The sequence below is a fragment of the Anguilla rostrata genome, chromosome 11 (genome assembly GCF_018555375.3).
Source record: "Anguilla rostrata isolate EN2019 chromosome 11, ASM1855537v3, whole genome shotgun sequence".
NCBI lineage: Eukaryota > Metazoa > Chordata > Actinopteri > Anguilliformes > Anguillidae > Anguilla > Anguilla rostrata.
The window spans coordinates 38,655,798-38,677,432 of NC_057943.1; the positions used below are offsets into that span (position 1 = coordinate 38,655,798).

Consider the following 21,635-nt stretch of genomic DNA (forward strand, 5'->3'; position numbering starts at 1 on the left):
AGAGAATAGCAAACAATGGAGTGCATGCATTCTCAGTAATGGAACAATAGAGTTAAAAATGGGGTGTAGAGTTCCGCAGTAATAGTCTCTGCCCGCGGCATATTTTATGCTCGGTGGAACCTCCATTTTCTGCGAAGCTTTTGAACCGAAGCTTCCTCCGCGGCGCAAACGAGCACCTCTCCGTCGCCCCCTGCAGGTGACGCTGCTGAAGTACGGCGTGCACGAGGCCATCTTCGCCATGCTGCCCTCGCTGATGAACAAGGACGGGCTGCTGGTGGCCAACGGGCGGGGCTTCGTCACGCGCGAGTTCCTGCGCAGCCTGCGCCGGCCCTTCAGCGAGATCATGGAGCCCAAGTTCGAGTTCGCCGTCAAGTTCAACGCCCTGGAGCTGGACGACAGCGACCTCGCCCTCTTCGTCGCCGCCATCATCCTCTGCGGGGGTGAGCAGGGGGTCAGGGGTCGGCTGGGGTCCGGGGTCAGGGGTCAGACTGGAGGATCCTGAATGGGATGGGCTTTAAATTCCTCTTTCTTGGCATTTATTTGAACTTGATTACAGTACGTTAAAAATTTACCAGATGCTCTAGGCTTAACTGGAGTGACTCCACTTAACTGGAGTCGAAGTCCAGAGAGGAGTTGTAGTTGGGAGGGTGGACACAATATTTAGGTTGCAGGTACAAATGACGTGGGGTTGAGGTTATAGAGGATATGCATTGACGTCACTTTCCCACCGGAATACGCCCCCCCTCCAGTCGGACTGAGTGGCAAAACATGCTGCGACATGGCTGCCTTTAGTAGGGGAAACTGCAAACCCGGGAGTAAAATAAACGATTATCTGCTTAAATTAAAGACAGTTGGACTCGACAGTGATCCTTACAACTTACCAAAGAACCAGTGGTCCATGGACATTCAACAAGAAATCGGAGCTATCTTTTTACAGACTGCCGAAAGCTAAAGAAATGAGAAGCAAATGGATCGCTGCAATTCGCAATAACAACTGGAATCCAGGCACCGAAATGTGGATTTGCGGTTGTTATTTTGTGTCAGGTATGTTGGATTTTTGGGTAAAATCATACCTTAATTTATGTTTGGCTAGCTAACATTATCTAACCATCCCCCCTTAGTTTGTAGAACACAAGGCTCATCATCATGGATGATTTTTTAAATAAATGCTGACAAGAACTTTACAGTTACACAGAATATAAATGAAAGATGCTAAATATTTAATTGATGAGTAGTCAATACAGTACATAACTTAAGGTATGATTTTACTCAAAAATCCAACATACCTGACACAAAATGACAAACGCAAATCCACATTTCGGTGCCTGGATCCCAGTTGTTTCTGCGAATTGCAGCGATCCATTTGCTTCTCTTTTCTTTAGCTTTCGGCAGTCTGTAAAAAGATAGCTCCGATTTCTTGTTGAATCTATTTGTACAGTCAATCGCACAACAGCTCTTTCCCATTTTAGATGTGTTTTTTGTGTTTTCGCGGCATTCAAGCTGAACGCTAACGCTGTCACTCAGTAGTCTTTCTGCCATTCAGTGGGTGTAACCGCAGTGACTTCCACCTCCTGTGACGTCATGTGCATACCCTCTATACCCTTCAATGCATAACTTAGCCTTGTATATATGTCCGGTCTTAAATTAAACTGACATTGAAAAGTAAGATTTTTTTTTTTTTTAAAGACTAGCTTTGTACCAGGCTTCCTTAATATATTTTAGTGTTTTATTCACATTATGCTTAATTTTTACAAACAGTCCGTTACGCTTCACACCTGCCTGGCCACAAGCCTAACCGTCTGTGTGTGTGTGTGCGTGTGTATGTGTGTTTGTGTGTGTCTGTGTGTGCGTTTATGTGCGCGTGTGTGTTTCCCTGTGCGTGTGTGTGTGTGCATACGTGCGCATGTATGCATCCCTGTGTGTGTGTGTCTGTGTGCGCGTTTATGTGCGCGTGTGTGTTTCCCTGTGTGTGTGCATACGTGCACATGTATGCATCCCTGTGTGTGTGTGTGTGCGCGTGTGGGTTTCCCTGTGTGTGTGTTTCCCCATGCAGACCGCCCAGGCCTGATGAATGTGAAGCAGGTGGAGGAGATCCAGGACAGCATCGTGCAGGCCCTGGACCTCCACCTGCAGGCCACGCACACCGACTCGCTGCACCTCTTCCCCAAGCTGCTGCAGAAGATGGCCGACCTGCGGCAGCTGGTCACCGAGAACGCCCAGCTCGTCCAGAAGATCAAGAAGACCGAGTCCGAGACCTCACTGCACCCGCTCCTGCAGGAAATATACAAGGATATGTACTAGGCTAACATTTAATTTAAACTCCTACACAGACATGCTATTTTCAATCATATATATAGTGTAAATACATACGTGTGTGAGTGTGTGAGAGAGAGTGTGTGTGTGTAATTTGTGGAAAGAGGTTCGAGCTGTGGACTGAACTGTTACGTGGTAAAACTGCAGAGACCTTCCACAGAGGGACCTGCTGCAGACTCGCCTTTTTATATTTGGGGGGGGGGGCGATGGGGGCTGAGGTTTCAGAATTGCCGGTTTTTGAAGAATTCCACAGACCTGGTGCTGCTACCCACAGCTTCCCTTTCCTTTTTTTTTTTTTTACAGAAATAATCGTCACCGTTTTCACAGAAAGTGGTTTTTACCGCGCGACTCATTAAGGATTTTTTTCCGTGTTTTACGGTGTTCCTTCGGAATAAGTGGTAAAGGATAATTGGTGTTATAGACTACAGAAATGAACGCAGTTTGTGGGGTAATGCCACCTTCCAAAGCGTTTATGCATTAAGAAATGGAAGTGCACGTTACAGAGGGCCGGGGAAGGCGAGGGGGGGGACTGTTACCCTGGCGATAGCAGGCCCCCAGGGTACACGCACGCGGGGGGGAACGGAGGAGGCTCTGTCCGAGACGACGACCGCGGCCGCTGGCGGGTTTTGGCGGGTTTTCCCCGTGTGGCTCAGCTTGGCCCAGGAGAGGAAGCTGCGCGTCTCGGTGCTGGCGTGAGGGCGGCGTTGAGCTGCTTCAGAAGCGTCGTTTCCACAGCGCTTATAAGAGGAATGCCCCCTTCAGTGCAGCGTTTCACCCCCCCCTCCCACTGAGGCTTTGCCCCCTTCAGAATCTAACCCAGGATTCAGTCACCCTTCTGCACTGCTTAACAAGGTCCTCCTGACGTTCCCAAATGCCCTGTTTTACCTCTGTTCTGTCTGACCTGCATTACAGAAGAAAGGTGAGGTTTTTCTCAGTACCCTTTTTTGCCTAAAACAGAACAGGTGTACTTAAAGGAAAAATTCTGTACTGCCCGCTCCACGCCCCCCCCAACTCTACCCATCCACATAAATACTAAAGCTATTTCAAGTAGGGTGTCATTCCGTAAAGGTGGGTACAGTAGTTAGCAGTCAGACTTCCAGACTTCAAAAAAAAAAAGCTGTTCAATACTGAGCCAAGGTCGTATCCATGGTAATGTGGCCTGGATCTGCTGACCAGTCAGGAGAGGTTAACTGGTACTTTGCCACCCCATCATGAGCGCACACATGAGTAGTTACCTGTGATCTTTCCAATGGGACGTTGCATTGCTGTGTGCACAGTTGCATATAGGGAATGCTCTATATTTAAGGAGAATAATGTCTAATAAGGAACTCACATGAAATTGCAGCCAATCAGGCAAAGCTTCCATATTTTCGGTTAAAAAGTCAGTTAAATGCACATTACTGATGGCAAAATTTTTGAAAATGGTTTTACATTACTTTCAGTTCCTTTAAATATTATGATGGTTGATACAACATATACCTCTTGTAAAGTGTACAGTTAATTCCTACTATGTATTTCTTTTGTACATATGAAAATGTGTCATTTTTATCATGAAAGCTCAGTTGCCAAAAGAGAGGAAGGATTGCGATGGACACCTTTTAAGCAAGTGCTTTAAATGGATGAAATGAAGGGCGGTTATATATGAATAATCCTGGCCGGGTATTATATTGTGATCATGCACTGTCTCTGTGAAATGTGGCTTGCCGTCATGAATCTTCTTAAAAACTGGAAATCTCCATCTGCTTTCCCCAAACTCTTTCTGCAAATGTTTCGTCATGGGTAACACTTTACTCGAACCCTTGGACACAAGGCTGACATTACTCTGTCATACGCATGACATAGCAGCTGTCGCAAGATGGCATAGCAGATTCTTTCAGTCTGTGTAAAATGACGTCAAACTTTTCTCACTTTTTTTGGTAAATGTTATGACTGTAATGTAATCATTTACCATTAAAAGGGATGACGGTTTTATGTAATTTGACTTAAACTGAAATCATCTGCTATGCCCTCTTGTGACAGCTGTTAAGCCATGTGTATGATGGTAAATGGACTGCATTTATATAGCGCTTTTGTCCAAAGCGCTTTACAATTGATGCCTCTCATTCACCCATTCACACACACTCACACACCAATGGTGAAAGGCTGCCATGCAAGGTACCAATCAGCTCATTGGGAGCAATTAGGGGTTAGGTGTCTTGCTCAGGGACACTTCGACTTGCCCAGGGCGGGGGATCAAACTGGCAACCCTCCGACTGCCAGACGTCCGCTCTTACCTCCTGAGCTATATCTGACAGTGTCAGCCTTCTTTCAAAGGGCTCAGGTAAAGTGTTACTGTTTCCTGTGATGTAAATCTGCGTGTCAGCACTCTGGTCCCAGGATAGGGACTGGAGGATCTCCCCTATCCCAGAATGCTCTGTTTATTGAGGATGCTGGTGCTAATTCATTGCCATCATTACCACCCGAAACGTAATCTGTTTACGTGGCCAAAATCTGCAGATTTTATACACTGACCAGATGGTCAGCACTCTGCTTCTTAACCCTGAATTGCAATACAGAACATCCTTTGGCTCAGTACTGTTACAGTAAATGGAAGATGAGCCGTTCAGTGTTAAGTATGTGAAGTCGAGTATCTGGTGAGTCAGTGGTATCTGTGGTACGGCATTGAGTCGATGCCATCCCTGTCCTTTCCTTCTGATGCGAATGCAATTATGATGAAGTCATATATTCAGCAATCCGTGATTGATTTGCCTCCCCTAGTCCCCTCTTGTGCAATTCCGGCGCAAGGGGGACTTTTATGGAATTCTGTGAAAGACGGCCTGATCTTTTAAGGGAATTCCATCAACGGCATCCATCGCTATTGTAGTTCTAATGTGTGTCTGTGTCCCATGGACTCAACCCAGAGAACAGCTCGCCGTGTGATTATGTTACAATATTTTAGCATTCATTTTAGTGATGAAAATGTAAAGATAAAACCTGTGCTGGTACTATTATAAGCCTTTTGGGAATTATGTGCATTTTGGCAGCTATTTTTTTTCCTCTCAAAGAAAAAAACTGCTGCAGTAAACTGCTTCGTTTCCGGGGGGGGTTACCTTTTTAATGGTGTCGTAAATGAAACTCTGGCCCCACCCCAGTTCTGAGGGTGCCCATGCAATCAAAATAATCCTTTATAATAGTTATATTTTAAGAACCAAAGAAATAGTATATTAAGTATATTTTATTTAGTTGACATTTTAAATTAGTTTTTTATCCTTAAAGCAATAAAGCTCTTATATGCCTACTACAATTTGGTATTGATCTTTTGGAAACTGTTTTACTTAAGTATGTAACATGAAGTTTAAATTTTAAACAAATTTTAAACAAATTTTTTTAAATGAGTTTTTTTTTCCATTAGTTGAATTAATATGTAGAGTAATGTGGAAACCATAAACCTGTTCTTTTAAAATGAATATTAATATTCATTGGAATCCAGTGTTGTCTGTCGGGCTGCTTTCAACTCCCTGTGCTTGAAGAGTGGGCTTTTTTTTTTCTTTTTTTCCCCCCAGAATCCCAAGTGTTCTAGAACTCTGTTGCTTTCAATTACCAGTAGCGATTGTGACATCAGCATTAGAATGGTTCAGTAAGAACGTTCTGATCACATATTTGTGGTCTTCCATCTTAAAGAGTTCATTTTGCCAGCCGTTTGGTGCAATCCAGACCACAGTTGAGTTACTAAAATGCTTTTCTTTTTGATGCCCCCTGTGCGGTTAATTTCTATGCCGGAGCCTTTATGCTTAGTGTTAAATACCACTGTCTAGCACAGCTGGGTAGGTCATTGAAGTTTGGTCTTTTTCTTTAGCTGACTACAAACAGTAGCTCTGCTTTGCTTACTGGTGAACTTGTCACATTCTCATAAAAAAACAAAACCATTATTTTTCAGTTGATTATAGTGCGTTGTGGTTGTGCTTAACTTTGCGTCCATCTTCTAACCAAAATGCCCATGTAAATTCCCCTTGAGGGGTTGGGATCGCTCTGTTTTTGGACAGCAGCCAATGTGATTTCTGCAGTAGATTTAACAACCTGGATGTCAATGATCAGTTGATTAATCTGTAATTGTACATCTTTTCTGTTTGGATCATGGCTGGAAAAAAAGAAAGAAGTAAAACACACCTGTATATCCCTGAGAATTTTCAACGAAAACGTGCAATCATATTAACATTTATTTTATTTTTTTGGAATGTTGCCAAAAATGTATGATTCTTTAAAAATGTGTCAATGCTGTGCATACATTTTGCTGGCATCTAAAGGGTTCAAAAGCACTGTATTGGTTTAAAGCTAAAGCTACCAAGCTAAACTGTCCCGATGATCTCCTTTCCTGATCTAATCGCAGCTGTCTTGTAAATGTGTCATTGATTTGTGTTTTTATTTTATTTTTTATTTTTTGCTGTGTCTTGTGGTGGACAGGCTGTAGCCTTTGTTGTGAATGCTGTGCTAACCGTGTCTCCCTGACTGAGTCTGAGTTCAGCTGGCCCCACTTTCCTCTCCGAAATCACCAGAGCTCCCCCCTCTGCCCATAGAACACTCACGTGTGAATTTCCCTTCCTCTAATTTATGTGACACAGCCCACGACCTGTTACTGTTTCTGAAGTGTGTCCACTGGTGTAGTGCAGCTTTATTCTGCTCATAAATGACCACGCCCGTGCTGGAAAACTTGAGTACTGTCACCCACATAAATTTTCAGTATTTTTGTTCCCTTTTCACAGGACTATCCTACCTGGGGAATAAAAAGAAATGAGATCTGTGAGATCATTGCCCATATATCCCCGTGCTGCACTTAGCGAGGAATGTGAGGATGATGTTGTGATGTCTCCTGGGGTCTTGGGGCCTGGTGAAACTCTAATTCTGAACCCTGAGACCGGGCGTCTGCTTTGGCTCTTCCGAAAAGACGGTGTGGACTTGGAAAATGGAGGGCAGTACATTTTCTGTGCTAATCCACATTGGTGCTGTTATCTGTTAATGGGGTGCAAGTGCTGGCTCTGTCCTCTCGCCCTGTTCTACGACCTCTTCTCTTCACAGGACGAGGGTTCCACATGCTGTAGTTCAGCTAGAGCCCATATCCTGTCCGACAACCCTCTCCATCGCTGCTTATGAAATCTACCTCTGTCATTCCACAAACATGCGCGCACACACACACACACACACACACACACACACACACAGCTTTCCTCCGTAGTCTTTGTAAGAACAGTGCTTTAGGTGAGGTAAAGGTTAGATCATAACCCATGCTCTCACACATTAGCGAAAATAAATGTGCCCAATTCAGAACGTGCACATTCATACTATTTCTCACTTCTTCCCAGTCCTCTGTCTAAACCTGTACCCAAGTTGGAGTTTATTTATTTTTTTGAGGAGAGTTGAAACACCCTATTTGAAATTAATGGAGTTGAGATTTAAAGTGGACACGCGGGTCCACCTTAGCTACGAGAGAATGGGATAGTGCGCGTGACCGTGGCTCTGCTCATGGAGTATCTCCAGGGCACGGGAATTAGCCTGCGCTAATTACAGCGCGAGCACCGCTATTACGCTGTGATGTAACGTGTTAACGGTAAATTCAGCTTGACACTAATGGAGGAGGTGTTAACTGTGATCTACAGCTCAGTACATAAACTGAACAGGTACAGACATGGAGCGTTGACATCATTCAAAGTGCATTTAAGGAGGAATGCAAAAGGGCTACTGAGGTTGGGGGGATCATGACCCAAGGTGTGTCTAGCTTTTCTAGCTGTATTTTAACTGTGGGAGCCAATGACATTGGAACGCCTCTGCAGAGCCACGGTGGCCCTTCTGGATATCTTTGGAAATCTTGAATGTAGACACCAAGTTGTGTGTTCTGCAGCTATTTTATATAAACTACTTTTATCTAGTCCAGGACGGTTCGTAATTGATGGTTCTCTGCAGTAGGTACATCAGCAAAAATGTTAGAACATAAATGGAATGGTTTATGTTCTTTCTTGTAATGATATTGTACATAAATAATGTAATCGAATATGTGTATACACTCAATAGAACTTGAGAAAGATATTCCCAGATATTTTATGAGAATAAACCTCAATTTTGTCAAACTTGTTTTGTTTCTGTGTGGTGAAATTGCCTGTAGCACGCAAGTCAGTTATAACTGCATATGCAAATATACTGATACAGTGCAAACAAGTTGTGTTCGAAGAAAACTCCTTCGTCAAACGGATCAACAAATATACAATGAGCTAAAGAGCATTGTTTTGCATAATTATGACCTGCCCAACTGTTCATTAATTATCAACTTGATAAAAACTTGATTATACATAAACTTGATTATACAGACCTTAGAAGCACTTCAATTGAACGAACAACTGCGATTCTCCAATGAAGCGAGGAAAGCCAAGGTGCTGAATGTATCGTACATTACAGAAACGCAGTAGCCTACTTCACGATTCATACTTTTTGAGTACAGGAGAGAATCAAACGATTGGATGGTACATATCGTGGTAACTACATGATATAATAATTTATATGATTTGAACATTATCATCCTATTTTGCCATCAAATTTAAGCCATGCAAAATTTGCAATTCCCGAGTCTAGTGAATAAAAATAGTGTTTATAGTCTCTGAAATTCACAATCCTGTGACTGGCGTATTCGTTCGCCTCGTCGAAGATAAAGCTAACAATTGGAGGGGTGCTGAAGTGTCTGTCTATTGGTCGTGTCACAGATAACCTTTATTGTATTGGTAGGCCTACGATGTCACGCTTGGTTTCCCAGTGTCATTGGTTAGTTCTCGTTAAGTAGATGTAATTGGTAACGCCCAAGTAAGTGGCTATATATAGCTACGCAGAGTCGATCCGCCTGTTGGGACGAACACCTCGAAGTTTAAATTTGGTTGGAAGATGGAGAAGGGGGCAAATGGCATATCTCTGGATGTAACCTCTGGTAGTGGTATTCGTTGCAGGTAGGGGGTTTATAGTGACAAATAATATTTGATAATGGCTGCAATCATGGTACTATTGTAGCAAGCCAAATAGTCCATATTCAAGACGGACACCCCCTTCCTCCATCCGATTTTCTTTTTTTAAAGTTTTTGCATGCCACTTTTGTCTTACTTTTGTCGGCCCCTGGCCGAACGCCACACGTTTAGTAGTCCACAGTTGTTTCTCTCATTTTATCGTGCATTAAAGCTGTTGCCATTTAAACGCAATTAAGTTAATTGGTAGCCCCCTGTCCTTATTCATGTTAAATGTTTGATTTGCCCAGTGATTTTTGATAATTTACTTGCTGGCAAGATGGCAATTTGTTGCTATACCAGGTTGCCAAATCGTGCGTTCGCTAACTACCGAACAGTTCACTTAGTGTTTCGAGATTGTAGTCACAAATTCCAACTGATAACAAGAAGCCGAACCTAAAACGGAGGATAATTAACAGTTACAAAGAACAGTAGCCTACTGCACTCTTTCAGTCAACAGTGTTTTCAGGAATTTAACTTTTCTATTTTCTTTAACGTCACTGGTTGGTTGGAAGTTGATGTGACGTACACGACTTGCTGTCTTGCCCGCTCTGCGGTGTCATTCGCGCCGATACAGACTGTTCTTGTTCGTCCAAATACTGAGATGGATCGACATGGCGTTACGTACAGAAATGCTAACAAACGCGTTTTTCATGTAGGCAGGGCTCCGTGCAGGTAGGATTTCGTTTGATTTTAAAAGTTCTTCGAGCACTCCGGCGTTCGTCGATGTTTACGTCCTGGATAAGATTCGCTTGCTCGCCTACTTTTGAACAGATGTTTACATCCGGTTTGGAAACACAAAGGATTCCACTCCACAGTACATTATGCGCTCCCCCACTTGTTTACGCCGATCGCAAAGGAATGTGACAATTTTCGCAAATTATTTTGATTTTAGCCAGCTTGAAGGCTAGTTCAACATTATGCTTTTGGAGTTAACGTTAGTACTGCAGCGACCATAATACGAGCTAACTTGTTTAGCTAACCAGCTAGCTTGCTAATATTGTTTGTTGTTTTGCTAGGCAGCAACATATATTCAATTGCGTCGAGAACGTTTTGAATTTGTTGACCGAACAAGGCCGTTAATCTGATCATGATAGCCATGAACTTGGCTGACGTTATTTTGCGGTTGACTAGATAGATAGCTGTTTATCTAGCTAGCCATGTAGCTGTCTAAACTAGCCAATGTCGTTACTGTTTTTACCGTCATTTTTAACACTTCAACAAATCACTAGCTAGCTAGACCCTTGGCTTTTGTTTTTTGATCGTTGTTGAGATTCAAAAGTACTGCATTCACTTCTGGTCACTTGTTTACGTCAGATAAGTATCGCAGATGAAAATAGTAAACATGACGAAAACTTCAGTTGCGTATAACTGGCTGTGTTCCTTACAAAATTGAGATTAAAAACGTACAAAAAATCGTCTTATCGCAACTGTTGTACTTCAGTGAAGTACAGGTCTGGGATATCGGCTACATATCAATGCGACTTAAAGTAGTCAAACTGGAAATACAGTTTAGCTGACTATATTGTAATGGTACATTGCTTTTAGATACTGGTTGGTCCATGTTCTGAAACTTTCTTCCAGGCAGTACATCCGCGGTTCTTGCAGATTTGGCCCGAGCTGTCACTTCTCTCATGAGATACCGGTGTTGCCCTCAGCGGAAATCTGCAGATATTTCCAGAAGGGTGCCTGCTGGTTTGGTGACCGTTGCAGGTGAGAGAACTTTCTCTTAACCTGGAGGTCTGCCAATCAGTCCAGCAGACTGTCCCGTCAATATTAATAAACTTTTCAGAAAACCGAATGTGTCCCAGATATTCAGTGTGGATTTTATGTAGGCATTACCAGCATTAGACTGATGTTTTGAGATAAAAATGAATGCACAACTGGCGTCTTTGGTGAGGATTAGACCGCTGTTCCACATATTTGATGGACGATGAGCACCAGACGATGAACATTGTACTGTGCCGTTTGTAGTTTGTAGCTTGTTGAAGGAGCTTTTTGGTATTGCAGGTATCTGCATATCCCTCAGCCAGATGGCAGGGGTCCTGGCAGCAGATTGGGCTTGGCCCCTGCTCCCCACGCCCCCGGCATGGGTGACCGGGTCCTCCAGGACCGGCGGGGCTCGGAACCCTCCCTCTCCCAGACCCACGGGGCCTACAGCAGGGGCCGGAGGGGCTCGGAGCCGCTGGTGAGCGGCATGGTCAGCCTGCAGCACAGCTTCGAACGTCTGAATGTGGGCATCGCTGAGGAAGAGGAGCAGGTCCCTGTCGAAGCTGCGATCAGACAGTGTCAGCAGCAAGGCAGTGAGTGTGACTGAGTGTGTGTGTGTGTGTGAGTGAATTTGCTTCTGGAGCTCTTGATTTAAGCCATGCTGTGAGTCTGAAACGTTGCTGTTGGTGCCGTAACTGACTGGTTTTGAGCTTCAAATGAAAGTGACTGGATGACCCTTATCAAGATTTTTCTGAGAAATCTGATTTAATGTGAAAATTACTACAATGAATAAAATCTACAAAAAGGTCAGTGGGCAGTATAATGGACAGTCCTGAACGTAACGTTTAAGCTTCTGTGTGTGTGTGTGTGTTGAATTGCATCGCATCGCATCTGGAGTTCTTCACTTAAGCCATGCTGCAAAACTGAAATGTTATTGTCGAGGACTGTCTGTTATGGTTTTGATTTGACCTTTTTGTAGATTTTATTCATTGTTGTGATATTTAAATTGGATTTGTCAGAAGAATCTTGATAAGGGTCATGTTAGAAATTCTAGGGTCAAGGGTTTATTTCATTTGAAGCTCTAAACCCTCATTCCTTTGTCAGTTTTGAGAAGTCTGACATGACACCAGTGAAAATAATGTCTGTTGTGAAATGGTTTAACTTCATTTTGCAGAACGTTTCTCATTCCATACAAATAATAAAAATTGAGACAAACATTCAAAACGGAAATTAAATTACCAAGGATATATGGGTTTCTTAAGCTCTAGGTGTGGTATACAAGAAATAAGAAATTAGATTTATTGTTTACATAAAAAGAAAAGTGAGATTGAGCAGTAACCCTAAAACCCATTAAAAATGAAAGAACTGAGTCAGATTTCCAAAATGAAGAGAAGAGGAAAGTTCATTGTTGGCTGGGCTTGGCAGAATGGCCAGGCTCTGTGAAGCATGAACACCTGCCCATGATATTCAGAGATGGACAGGCTGAAGCAGGGGTTCTGGATGCAAACCTTTCCAGTTTTTGCAGTAGGTGAACAATTTCTGGTGCCAGACGCTATGCCTGACCGCACCCGTCCTACATTTTGGAACTAGCCCAAGAAACAATTTTTTTTGCCCCTGATTTCAGCCCCAGTTGTGCGGGAGAACCGCAGACCGGGAAACACTGCCGAAGGACTGTCGCGTTGAGGCGTTTTGCGTGCCGTGTGAATGGTTCCCTGTACGTTTTTGGCTGGACCGCAACAGCGGGGCCAGCTCTACAAATGCGAATGTCTGTGACTGACTGAGTGAGTGATGACGCCACACCATTGGTCAGCCGGTCCAGCCATATACTAGGTTTTGACCTGGTCTTGTTAATTAAACTCTTGACTTGGGGTTTCAGGTTCGTGGGCTCAGCTGCAGCACCGTGGTCAGAATTCCTCTTGGAGGGCGTTCCCCCAGCACTGCCCCAGAGCTGCACCCGGCCCCCCGTCCACAGCAGCCCGTCTGGGGGCTCGCACCGGCCTGCCGATGGCAGCTGAGGTTCAGGGTCGCGAATCCGCCGCTGGAAAGCAGTCTCTCCAGGTGTGTTATGAATTCACATGCCTCTTGAGTAGAGCCTCTCAAAGTGTGTGTGTGTGTGATGTCCTGAGAAAATATGTCCATTTGCTTTAGGGTTGGACAATTGCTGATACTGTGGAGTTTTATTTTTAATTAAATTTTTTTTTTCTCTTTTGCGATATTTAATGAGATCTGTCAGACATTTAATTGCACACTATTTAACTAGCCTAGAGTCCCGGAAGCCTAGCGTGGGCAAGGGTCTAGTGAGACCTAAAGTGGAAGTATCATGCATGCAGGGTATTGGGGTGTGGTTTTGGGTTGGTTAAAGTGGGTTGTTTTCTTGCTTGGAACCTTGGGTAAATGTGAAGTGAGCCATTTATCTACTGCAATAGCCTTTGACTTGTACACCAAATGCATTTCCTCGCACCTTGTTTTACCTTTCATGAATCCAAACTTTTTTTTTGTTTTTGTTTTTATTGATGACGTTGAAGTTTTGGGAATTTCTTGAACAGCGGTATTTGAGGAAAGGGGGGGGAAGCATTAGTAAAGAACCTTGCACGACAACACACTGTCAGTGGGACATTTTGGGGATGAGGTTTAGCTTGTGTTGTATAGTCTCCAGCTGCGACTGGCTGACAAGTGACTGTTTTAATTAAAATGTCATTTTAATTGCTGTGATTTCATTTTAAAGCTTTAGCCCCGTTCATATGGTCGCTCAGTCTACACGTCGTAGAAGAATTAGATTATTTTTTATAATGCATGTCTTTGTAAGATGGCAAGTAATTCAAGTATTCCGTTCATCTTTTGGAATATAAATAACCATACTTCACCGGCTCGCTTCGCTTCTGCTACGTGAATGCACCGCCTTCCAGCGTAGTTCCCCGAGTCTGTTGGCTATTCGACGTCATCGGCTGTCCCCCTCGGTTTCCTGCAGAAGGCCTCCGACCAGCAGGGGGCAGCGCAGAGCGGCGCGGCGGCCCCCTCCGGCAGGGACTGGCCCGACGAGGCCTACAAGCAGAGCAGAGACGTCATGTGTGGGATCTGCATGGACAAGGTCTACGAGAAGCCCAGCGGCCAGGAGAGGCGCTTCGGGATCCTGCCCAACTGCAGCCATGCGTTCTGCCTGGGCTGCATCGTCACCTGGCGCAAGACTAAGGACTTCCAGGACGAGGTCATCAAGTAAGGGCCGCGCCTGAAACGCCACAACTGTCAAACTACCAGTAGTTACACTGTCATTCATATCGAAACGTTCTAAGGGGTTGCTTTCGGCCTCAGTGCAAAGACCCTGTTTGACGTTGAGTGTTTGGGTCTTGTTGAGGGTGAGTGGATGTTTAAGTGGTGTCTCTGTTGCTCGGTCCCCCAGGGCTTGCCCGCAGTGTCGGGTGAAGTCCTCTTACTACATCCCCAGCAAGTACTGGGTCAGCGACGGGGAGCAGAAGCAAACGCTCATCACTGCCTTCAGAGAGAAATCCAGGTTTGCTTTCCCACAATGCAGCTGTTCTGCCTTTTGTCTGAAATGTTGACCGTTTGATGGAGGGAGCAAAAGGGGGAAAGCAAGCGGGCACTTGCCACTTTACTGGTACAGAAGGGAGGGGGGGGAGGGGAAGGGAATTGCTCAACAAACCACAGTGAAGCGCCCTGTCTGTTGCCTGTGGTGAAATGGACCGTTCACCAGTCTGTTGCCTGTGGTGAAATGGACTGTTCACCAGTAGTGTTACTGTATGTGCTGGTGGCTCATGTTTACCTGACTCTAAAGTCCAGTTCTGACCAAAGGTTTGTGATGCGACAAGCTGCAACTGACGACTCTCCGAAATGTTCTAGAACTCGCCACCGGTGATTTACACCAGTTGAGTCGCCTGTGATGGCAAGTCCCCCCCCCCCCCCCCCATCAGGCGTCGTGAGACAATAGCTCACACTGCTGCTACTCCTCTCTGCAGCGTTCTGAAACCGCTTCATCGCATCGTGAATCTTTGGTCTGAACTGGACTTAAAGGGACAGCAAGGGCGTGCAAGCTGATTAGTGGAACTAACACTCGTAGCTTCTGTTTGTTGGTATGAATACTTTGACCCATGAGAGATTTAATCTTACTTTTTACACGTCATCTTGGAATGGGTAATTGGAAAACAGTGGTGCATCGATCAAAGTAATTCCATAACTAGCCACTAGCCTCTGAAATGACCATATAACTTATGAAGACAACATGCTGAAATGTTTGAGTACTGTTGAGTGTGAATTCCTTCACTTTGCACACCTGTTTTGAATCCATTATCCTGAAATAAGAGTGCAGTCTTTTTCTGTGTAAGATGTTCTTTCACATGTGGGCCGTGCAGAAGTTGGAAACGATGGCAGTTGTACGTGTGCATATGAGATATTGCATGTTTTTAGGTTTGTGTTGAAATGTTGGTTTTTGCGCTCTCCTCAGTAAAATCAGGTGCAGTTTCTTCATGCGGCACGGGTGCTGCCCCTTTAAGTCTGAGTGCATCTACCGCCACGAGCTGCCCAACGGATACAGGCCTCGACGCCGGCGGTCGTCTCCCGCGGTAACGCTGCCACTCCTTCCCCTCCGTCCGGTCTCGAACCTGCCCCGTTCCTGCTGAACCCCTGTGTGTCTCCCACCCTGTTCCTGGTGAACCCGTGTGTGTTGGCTTTCATTCCTGCTGCGTAGGAAATTAATTAGCTTTGAGCTTTCTGACACTTTATCTTGCTTGCTTTTAGATAGCAGGTTTACTTCCACTAATTTGGAACCTAGTAAATTGGCAAAATGAAATTTCAGTGATCAGTATTAATGCCTCAATTAGACCTTAAATCTTGTGAGACCATGTCTTCGTGTTATAGCTGTTATCCTTCATGGGTATGGGTTTGTTTTTTATTTTTACGTAGTGCGTGTTCCATTCTACTCTCTAGATCACAGGACTTCAACTCGAGTGTCTGCTCGTTTTTAATGTTTCCGATTGGCTAAATGAGTCCACACAAGTTGGGCCTCATTCACAAAACCTTTCTTAAATTATTCTTAGTTTTTTTTAAATGAACATTTAAGAACAAAACTATGAGATTCATGATACGTGCAGACCTTTGTTTTTGTGCATATCCCTGAGATGGTGATGAATGCAGGCTTTTTGCAAATTTTATGAGTAATCCTGTTCATGTGATTTGCATAGGGAAACAGCTATGAAGACATGCAGATAACAACAGTGATGAATGCCAGAATATTTGTGGAAACGTTCTTACACACAGTTTAGGATCAAATGTGATCATACACAGACCTTTGGCTGTTACCTGAAGGGCAGTCCTTCTGCTGTGCGGACATCACTGCTGTCGATGGAGGTTGAGGGTACAGCTCCAGGGATGATGTGTTGGACCCTGAGATTCCCAGGTTCTGACTGGCTGCTCTCCCCCCACCCCCCCACCCCCACCCCCGCAGGCCAGCTCGTCCAGTTTAGAGGACCTGGACAACGACAGCCTGCAGCTCCTGCATTACATCATCGCCCTGGCCCTGCTGGACGAGGACGACGTCCTGGAAGAGGACGACTACTTTCGGCTGTACCTGGATGACGAGGACGGGGACCCCCTCTGAGCCCAGGCCGCGGGGGCTTGGGTCGCATGTAGGAGGGGGGGGCTTGGGTCGCCCGTAGGCCGTCCCGAGACGGGATTCACATGTGAACTGCTTCCGGTAGCTTACGGAAACGTACTGTTTGTAGTCCTTTTTATATGTGTGGTGTTAATCCCCTCTGTCTATATAAGCTACCCGCTTGCGGAGCAGTGGAGTCACGTGACCATTTAACCCCTTTGGCCTCTTCTGTCTCGAGTACCACTGTGCTCTGAACTAAGCCTGACTGAGTGCACCCCTCACATTTTTGGATTTTCAAAGCGACCGCTTTGTCCGGCTGACACGTCGGCCGTTACTTTGGTTACCGTAGTTTACCAGTTAAACCAAAAGAAAATCCTGGACTGCCAAATGACCTTCAAATAACAGGCCGATATCAAGGGGCCAGGCTGTCGTGGTGCTGGTCTGGGCCCTGTCGTACGTTTTCTATAAAAGGCGAAAAAAGGTGGAGGAACGAATTGGCAGGTTGGGCCGATGCCGGCCCGAATTCACGGCCTCCGCTCCGGTTCAGACGCCTGGCGAGGCGCGCCGAGTCGAGCGGCGTTCTGTGGTTGTGTAGATGTTCTGAAGGTGGTTGTCTGACTGTTCCCCGTTTAACCCATTCCCCGGTTTTCACATTTTTGTCGAGTGTGCACGCGCTAGCTGTGTCGTCATTAACGTGGACTCTGACTTGCTGTAGTTTTGGGGGGGCGGGGAAAGTGGAAACCCAGTCTTGTGTGTACTGGAGGAGTTTCGCACCAACCATCCAATTACGTTGGAACCAGGTTTCATTGCAACCACTGACACTGTTACACCATCAGTTTGACATTTATCGTATGAATGAGATTTTTTAAAAAACGGCGTGTATTGTCAGCAGTTCATAATTTTATGTTTGTCTCGATTGAGGTTGTGCTCTGGCGAAGTGTTTGTGCTTCCCAGAGCCTTTTCACCCTGTGCTGCTGTTTTATGCTCCTATCTGTTCGTCCCAAATCCCCCGTCCTTGTCCTTGGTGGTGGGCAGCCATTTCTGTCCCTTGGAAGCAGTGCTGCAGTACAGCAGGCTTGCATGACAGGCCGAGGGTGTCATGTTTTATTTCTTTTATAATCGTATTCACTTAAAGAAAAAAAATAAAACATTGTTTCACAAGTTGAATTTGTTACGATCTTCTCAGTGTTTCTTGGTGTACCTCAATTTTTGTTTTATTGTAAATTCTGGTATCGTTTCTTGCTTCATTTAAACCTGGCATTGCAAATGGATTTATTGTGAGCAAAAAAGGCAGATGGTTACAGGTTTGTTAAAATCCAGCTTGAACAGAAGTACCTTTTATTATACTGGGGAGTATGAATAAAGCCATATGCTTATACACAGGCAAACTCATATAACTGAAAGGCTCAAGCTAAATATTTGATGCTTTCAGGTTAGTTGTATTTGCAAGAGTCTAAAAATCGTGCAAGCTATGGTAAATACATTTTGTCCTTACCGATCCAACACATTATCCAGTCGGAGGTTAGAATGTCATATTTTAAGTATAAAGACGTGGGCATTGTGATGGAAAGGTTGTCTGTTCCTCAATGCAAAATTGGTCCTGCAACTTGTGCACACGGTAGCACCTGTTTTGTAAGGCTACAGCCAGCTGGTCATCTGGCGCTTCATATTCAGTGTTTCAAATCTAGCTGCGCACTCTAACTTTATTGGTGTGTGCGCAGACACGCATACGTAAACGCTGCATTGGCTGCTTCAGCCGGCTGCTGCGAGACGTCAGCGTCGCCGCCATATTGGTCCAGGCAAGACTGGCCTGAAAACAAATAGAAGTCAACGGGGGAGCTGCGGTTTTTCTGGGTAAAAAGCACCATAATGTTTACATTTCTCAACCGATTTCAATGAGTCGCTTTTATATTCAAGTGTTTATGATCTACGTGGAATAGGCTACAAAAAAAGGTTTTGTCTCCAGTTACTTAAAATCTCGATAGTTAGGCTATAATCGCTGCTCGACGCTCAAGAGAGGAGTGTGTATCAACGTTAGGTTTACATGAACTGAATTACTTGCGTGGTGGAAAATAATTCATTGTCATAAGGAATTGTAAAAACTCACGTTTGTCAAGCATGAATTTAGCTTATTTTTCTTGGTTAATACTTGTGGAGACATCCCTGTATACATGTGTATATTGTGCAATTATACGCCAAACATTGCAAGAATCAGTCCTCAATATGATATTGATTCAAATATGGACAACTAAGTGGTTAAGACATTTTGAACGGTTAAAAAAAAGTGAAGGGCTTTCCTTTTCCTCTTAAAAATATGGGATGAAAAGCAGCATATATTAATACTAAACAACACAACAGACTGATACTGTGCAACACTCAAGGGCCATTTGAGATCTCACGAAATTATGGCATTGTTGTCCTCCCTCAGAAAGACAAGAAAACAAAGGGAAAAGAAAAGATCCATGGTCTGAGTAAAAGAGCCTCATTCAAAACAAAAAAATGCTCAAGGCTCTACCTGATGTGCAAGTTTCTACATTTTGTCCTGTACAAGTTATGCTCTTTTACAAAATGGGGATGGGAGCTAAAACCCTTGGAACAGAACTGTTTTGCACAGATTTTTCGTGAGTTGCCACTAATTTAAGTCTTCCTCTTGTCTTCTTTTCTACATGTCCAACATCATCATGTTGAGGCCAGGCTTGGCATCCACGGAACTCTTCCACCTTTGTAAAATGAAAAAGTAGTTATTAAATGTATTTGAACCAGTATTTTTTTTTTAAAGTGCAATCAAATGACATGAAGAATACCTTTGCAATGTATGTGGATTTGGGAGGTTAAGATGGAGAGACTCTCTCAGATAGTTATATGCTTTTGGACCATGTAGGTGGAGAGTGAGGGCAAACTCCCTCTGGTCTTTTGTGAACTCATGGCCCTGTTTTGACAGGAGGTCTATTGGAAGATCTGAAATTCAGTTAGCACAGACTAATTAGTAAGTGCCCTTGAAATAATAACTAGGAAGTCTAACAAAGATGGGAAAGTGCAAACATAAATAAGATACACATAAATTTCAAAGTTTTATTCATTTTACCTGAGTAGAAATTGAGCCTCTCTTTCAGCTCTTCATTTATGAGGTTCTTCCCCCTCAGATCCTCCAGAAGACCATGCACTGTGTTCTTTGCCCTCCGTTCTCGGTCCTTTGCGTTCCTCATCTCTCGCTCCAGACTCTCCACCCTAGCCAAGGCTTCACTGAGTCTGGCCTTTAGACCAGTGGGAGATGCAGGCAATGCATAGGAGTGGTCCTAGTAGAAGGAAGGATGAAAATGTTTTGAGTAATGTTTATATCACATCACTCGCAGTCACAGCTGTTTGGTGCATAGCTAGTACAATGTACTATCAGCTGGCCTGCATTCTTAATCTCATCACCCCTCAATCCCACTCCCAGCAGCGTGGGTTTGAGTGTGTGGGTCAGGGATGCATATTCAACACCAGCATGTTTCAATGTGTGCATGTGTATAAGTGAGTGTGTCTGAAAAGAGTGGCAGAGAGAGAGAGATTTGAATATGACCAGGGCCATGATGCTCACAGCTGTTTGGGGCATAGCTAGTACAAATACTCACAACATTAGGCAGAGGTTCAGTCTCTTGGAAATGCAGAGAACAGTCCACTGACAGGCTCTCTTCAGCCTTCCTTGAGGCTTGTGTTGTCCTGGTTGCCACTGGCTAAAGTGGAAGAAAAAAATACTTAAACAACTTGAACAGGTTCAAGTATCTCACAGTGTAATACACAATACATCATTGATTCCTAAACATTCAGAAAGAACAAAAAAAAAAAGAAACATTTTCAGCAAAGTGTGACATTGACTAGTTATCAAATCCTTATAGCGTAGTGATACACCTACTCTTTGGATATGAGTCGGGAAAATAAAGACAGATGGTTTAGCTCCATCTCTAATCCTGACAGTCTGACCGGTCCTGTCGAAGTCCTCCGGCTTGAAGTGCTCACTGCAGAGCAGGGACGACTGACTGGCGGAAAAATCTTCCCTTCTTACAGCTACTTCCCACTGCCTCCTCAACTCTTTCGCTTTGGGAAACCTTCAAAGTGAGAGAAAAGTTAGCTAGACAGCTAACTACAATCAGATTCATAATGTGAGTCGCTCAGCCGAAACGAGAAGCTTGTCATAAAAATCGGTTTGGAGAAAAACACCAATATAGATGAAAATCTCGATTATGGGCAATTTAGTTTATATGATTTCTTATAAAGTCTCTGCGTTCATAGCTAGCTAGCGTTATCGCTAACGTAGTCATAAAATTTTTCCAGACGGTGAAAACTGGCTGACTTGTTTACATTTTGGACAGATGTGGCTACCGAGTAAATCTATCGTTGTTTCCGTCGCAGCACTTTCGACACAAGTAATATCTGAAATTTCCTCTTACCGTCAAGAGTGCCTGACCCTCAACCGTAGCGTTTTTTCCCCAAAGACGGTATTTCTAGATAAATAGCCTAATTTTGCCGCTGTGTTAGCACATTTCTACGTTGCCGGTCAGGCACTCTTCACCGTAAGAAGAAATTTTAGTTTTTTTCCGATATTGTGTCGAAAGTGCTGCGACGGAAACAACGATAGATTTACTCAGTAGCCACATCTGTCCAAAATGTAAACAAGTAAGCCAGTTTTCACGGTCGGGAAAATTTTATGACACCGTTAGCTATTAACAGTCTGACTCTGGTGGCCAACTAGTTGGCTCTCAACATAACGTTATAATGGCCAAATACACCCAAAAACAATTGTTCAGTCTTACTTGTGAAAGGTAATTCCCCGAGATCTGGTTTGGACTGTGCGACGATTTGTACAGCCCCAAGCTGCACACGAGTCAGGCATCTTTTTCCCAGTCCAGTTTTCCGAGAGTTATTGGGTTATGGCAAGTTGCCCGGTCCAATATGGCGACGACGTTGACATACGATCCAGCGGCCAATGCGGCGTCTACGTATATGTGTGTGCGCGC

General features: G+C 44.3%; 3 protein-coding genes across 6 annotated transcripts in view; 2 read left to right on the plus strand and 1 right to left on the minus strand.

The window, feature by feature from the left end:
- The window catches only part of ppardb (peroxisome proliferator-activated receptor delta b), a 31,488-nt gene extending 23,077 nt beyond the window's left edge, over positions 1 to 8,411 (plus strand). The window contains exons 7-8 of the mRNA XM_064299951.1: positions 197 to 440; positions 2,054 to 8,411. Coding sequence (XP_064156021.1) covers positions 197 to 440; positions 2,054 to 2,301 — 492 coding nt within the window. The 3' untranslated portion in view covers positions 2,302 to 8,411. The remainder of the gene's footprint in view (positions 1 to 196; positions 441 to 2,053) is intronic.
- A 706-nt stretch (positions 8,412 to 9,117) lies between these two features.
- On the plus strand, positions 9,118 to 17,805 carry mkrn4 (makorin, ring finger protein, 4). 3 transcript variants are annotated; one of them, XM_064299956.1, is made up of 8 exons: positions 9,118 to 9,275; positions 10,911 to 11,039; positions 11,337 to 11,629; positions 12,913 to 13,094; positions 14,005 to 14,249; positions 14,434 to 14,544; positions 15,493 to 15,610; positions 16,492 to 17,805. In XM_064299956.1, the coding sequence occupies exons 1-8, from the start codon at positions 9,214 to 9,216 to the stop codon at positions 16,642 to 16,644; spliced, it is 1,293 nt and encodes a 430-aa protein (XP_064156026.1). In that variant the 5' UTR covers positions 9,118 to 9,213; the 3' UTR covers positions 16,645 to 17,805. The 3 variants fall into 3 exon arrangements, with proteins under 3 accessions (XP_064156026.1, XP_064156025.1, XP_064156027.1); XM_064299955.1 differs by lacking the exon at positions 9,118 to 9,275 and adding an exon at positions 9,849 to 10,001 and having other exon boundaries at positions 11,337 to 11,626; XM_064299957.1 differs by lacking the exon at positions 9,118 to 9,275 and adding an exon at positions 9,852 to 10,001.
- LOC135234884 (THAP domain-containing protein 6-like) lies at positions 17,509 to 21,633 on the minus strand. 2 transcript variants are annotated; one of them, XM_064299958.1, is made up of 6 exons: positions 21,432 to 21,633; positions 20,534 to 20,726; positions 20,253 to 20,354; positions 19,724 to 19,934; positions 19,443 to 19,596; positions 17,509 to 19,358 (listed from the first exon to the last, which is right to left on the minus strand). In XM_064299958.1, exons 1-6 carry the CDS (start codon positions 21,509 to 21,511, stop codon positions 19,301 to 19,303), a joined length of 798 nt encoding a protein of 265 aa, XP_064156028.1. In that variant the 5' UTR covers positions 21,512 to 21,633; the 3' UTR covers positions 17,509 to 19,300. The 2 variants fall into 2 exon arrangements, with proteins under 2 accessions (XP_064156028.1, XP_064156029.1); XM_064299959.1 differs by lacking the exon at positions 19,443 to 19,596.
- Between the last annotated feature and the right edge of the window lie 2 nt (positions 21,634 to 21,635).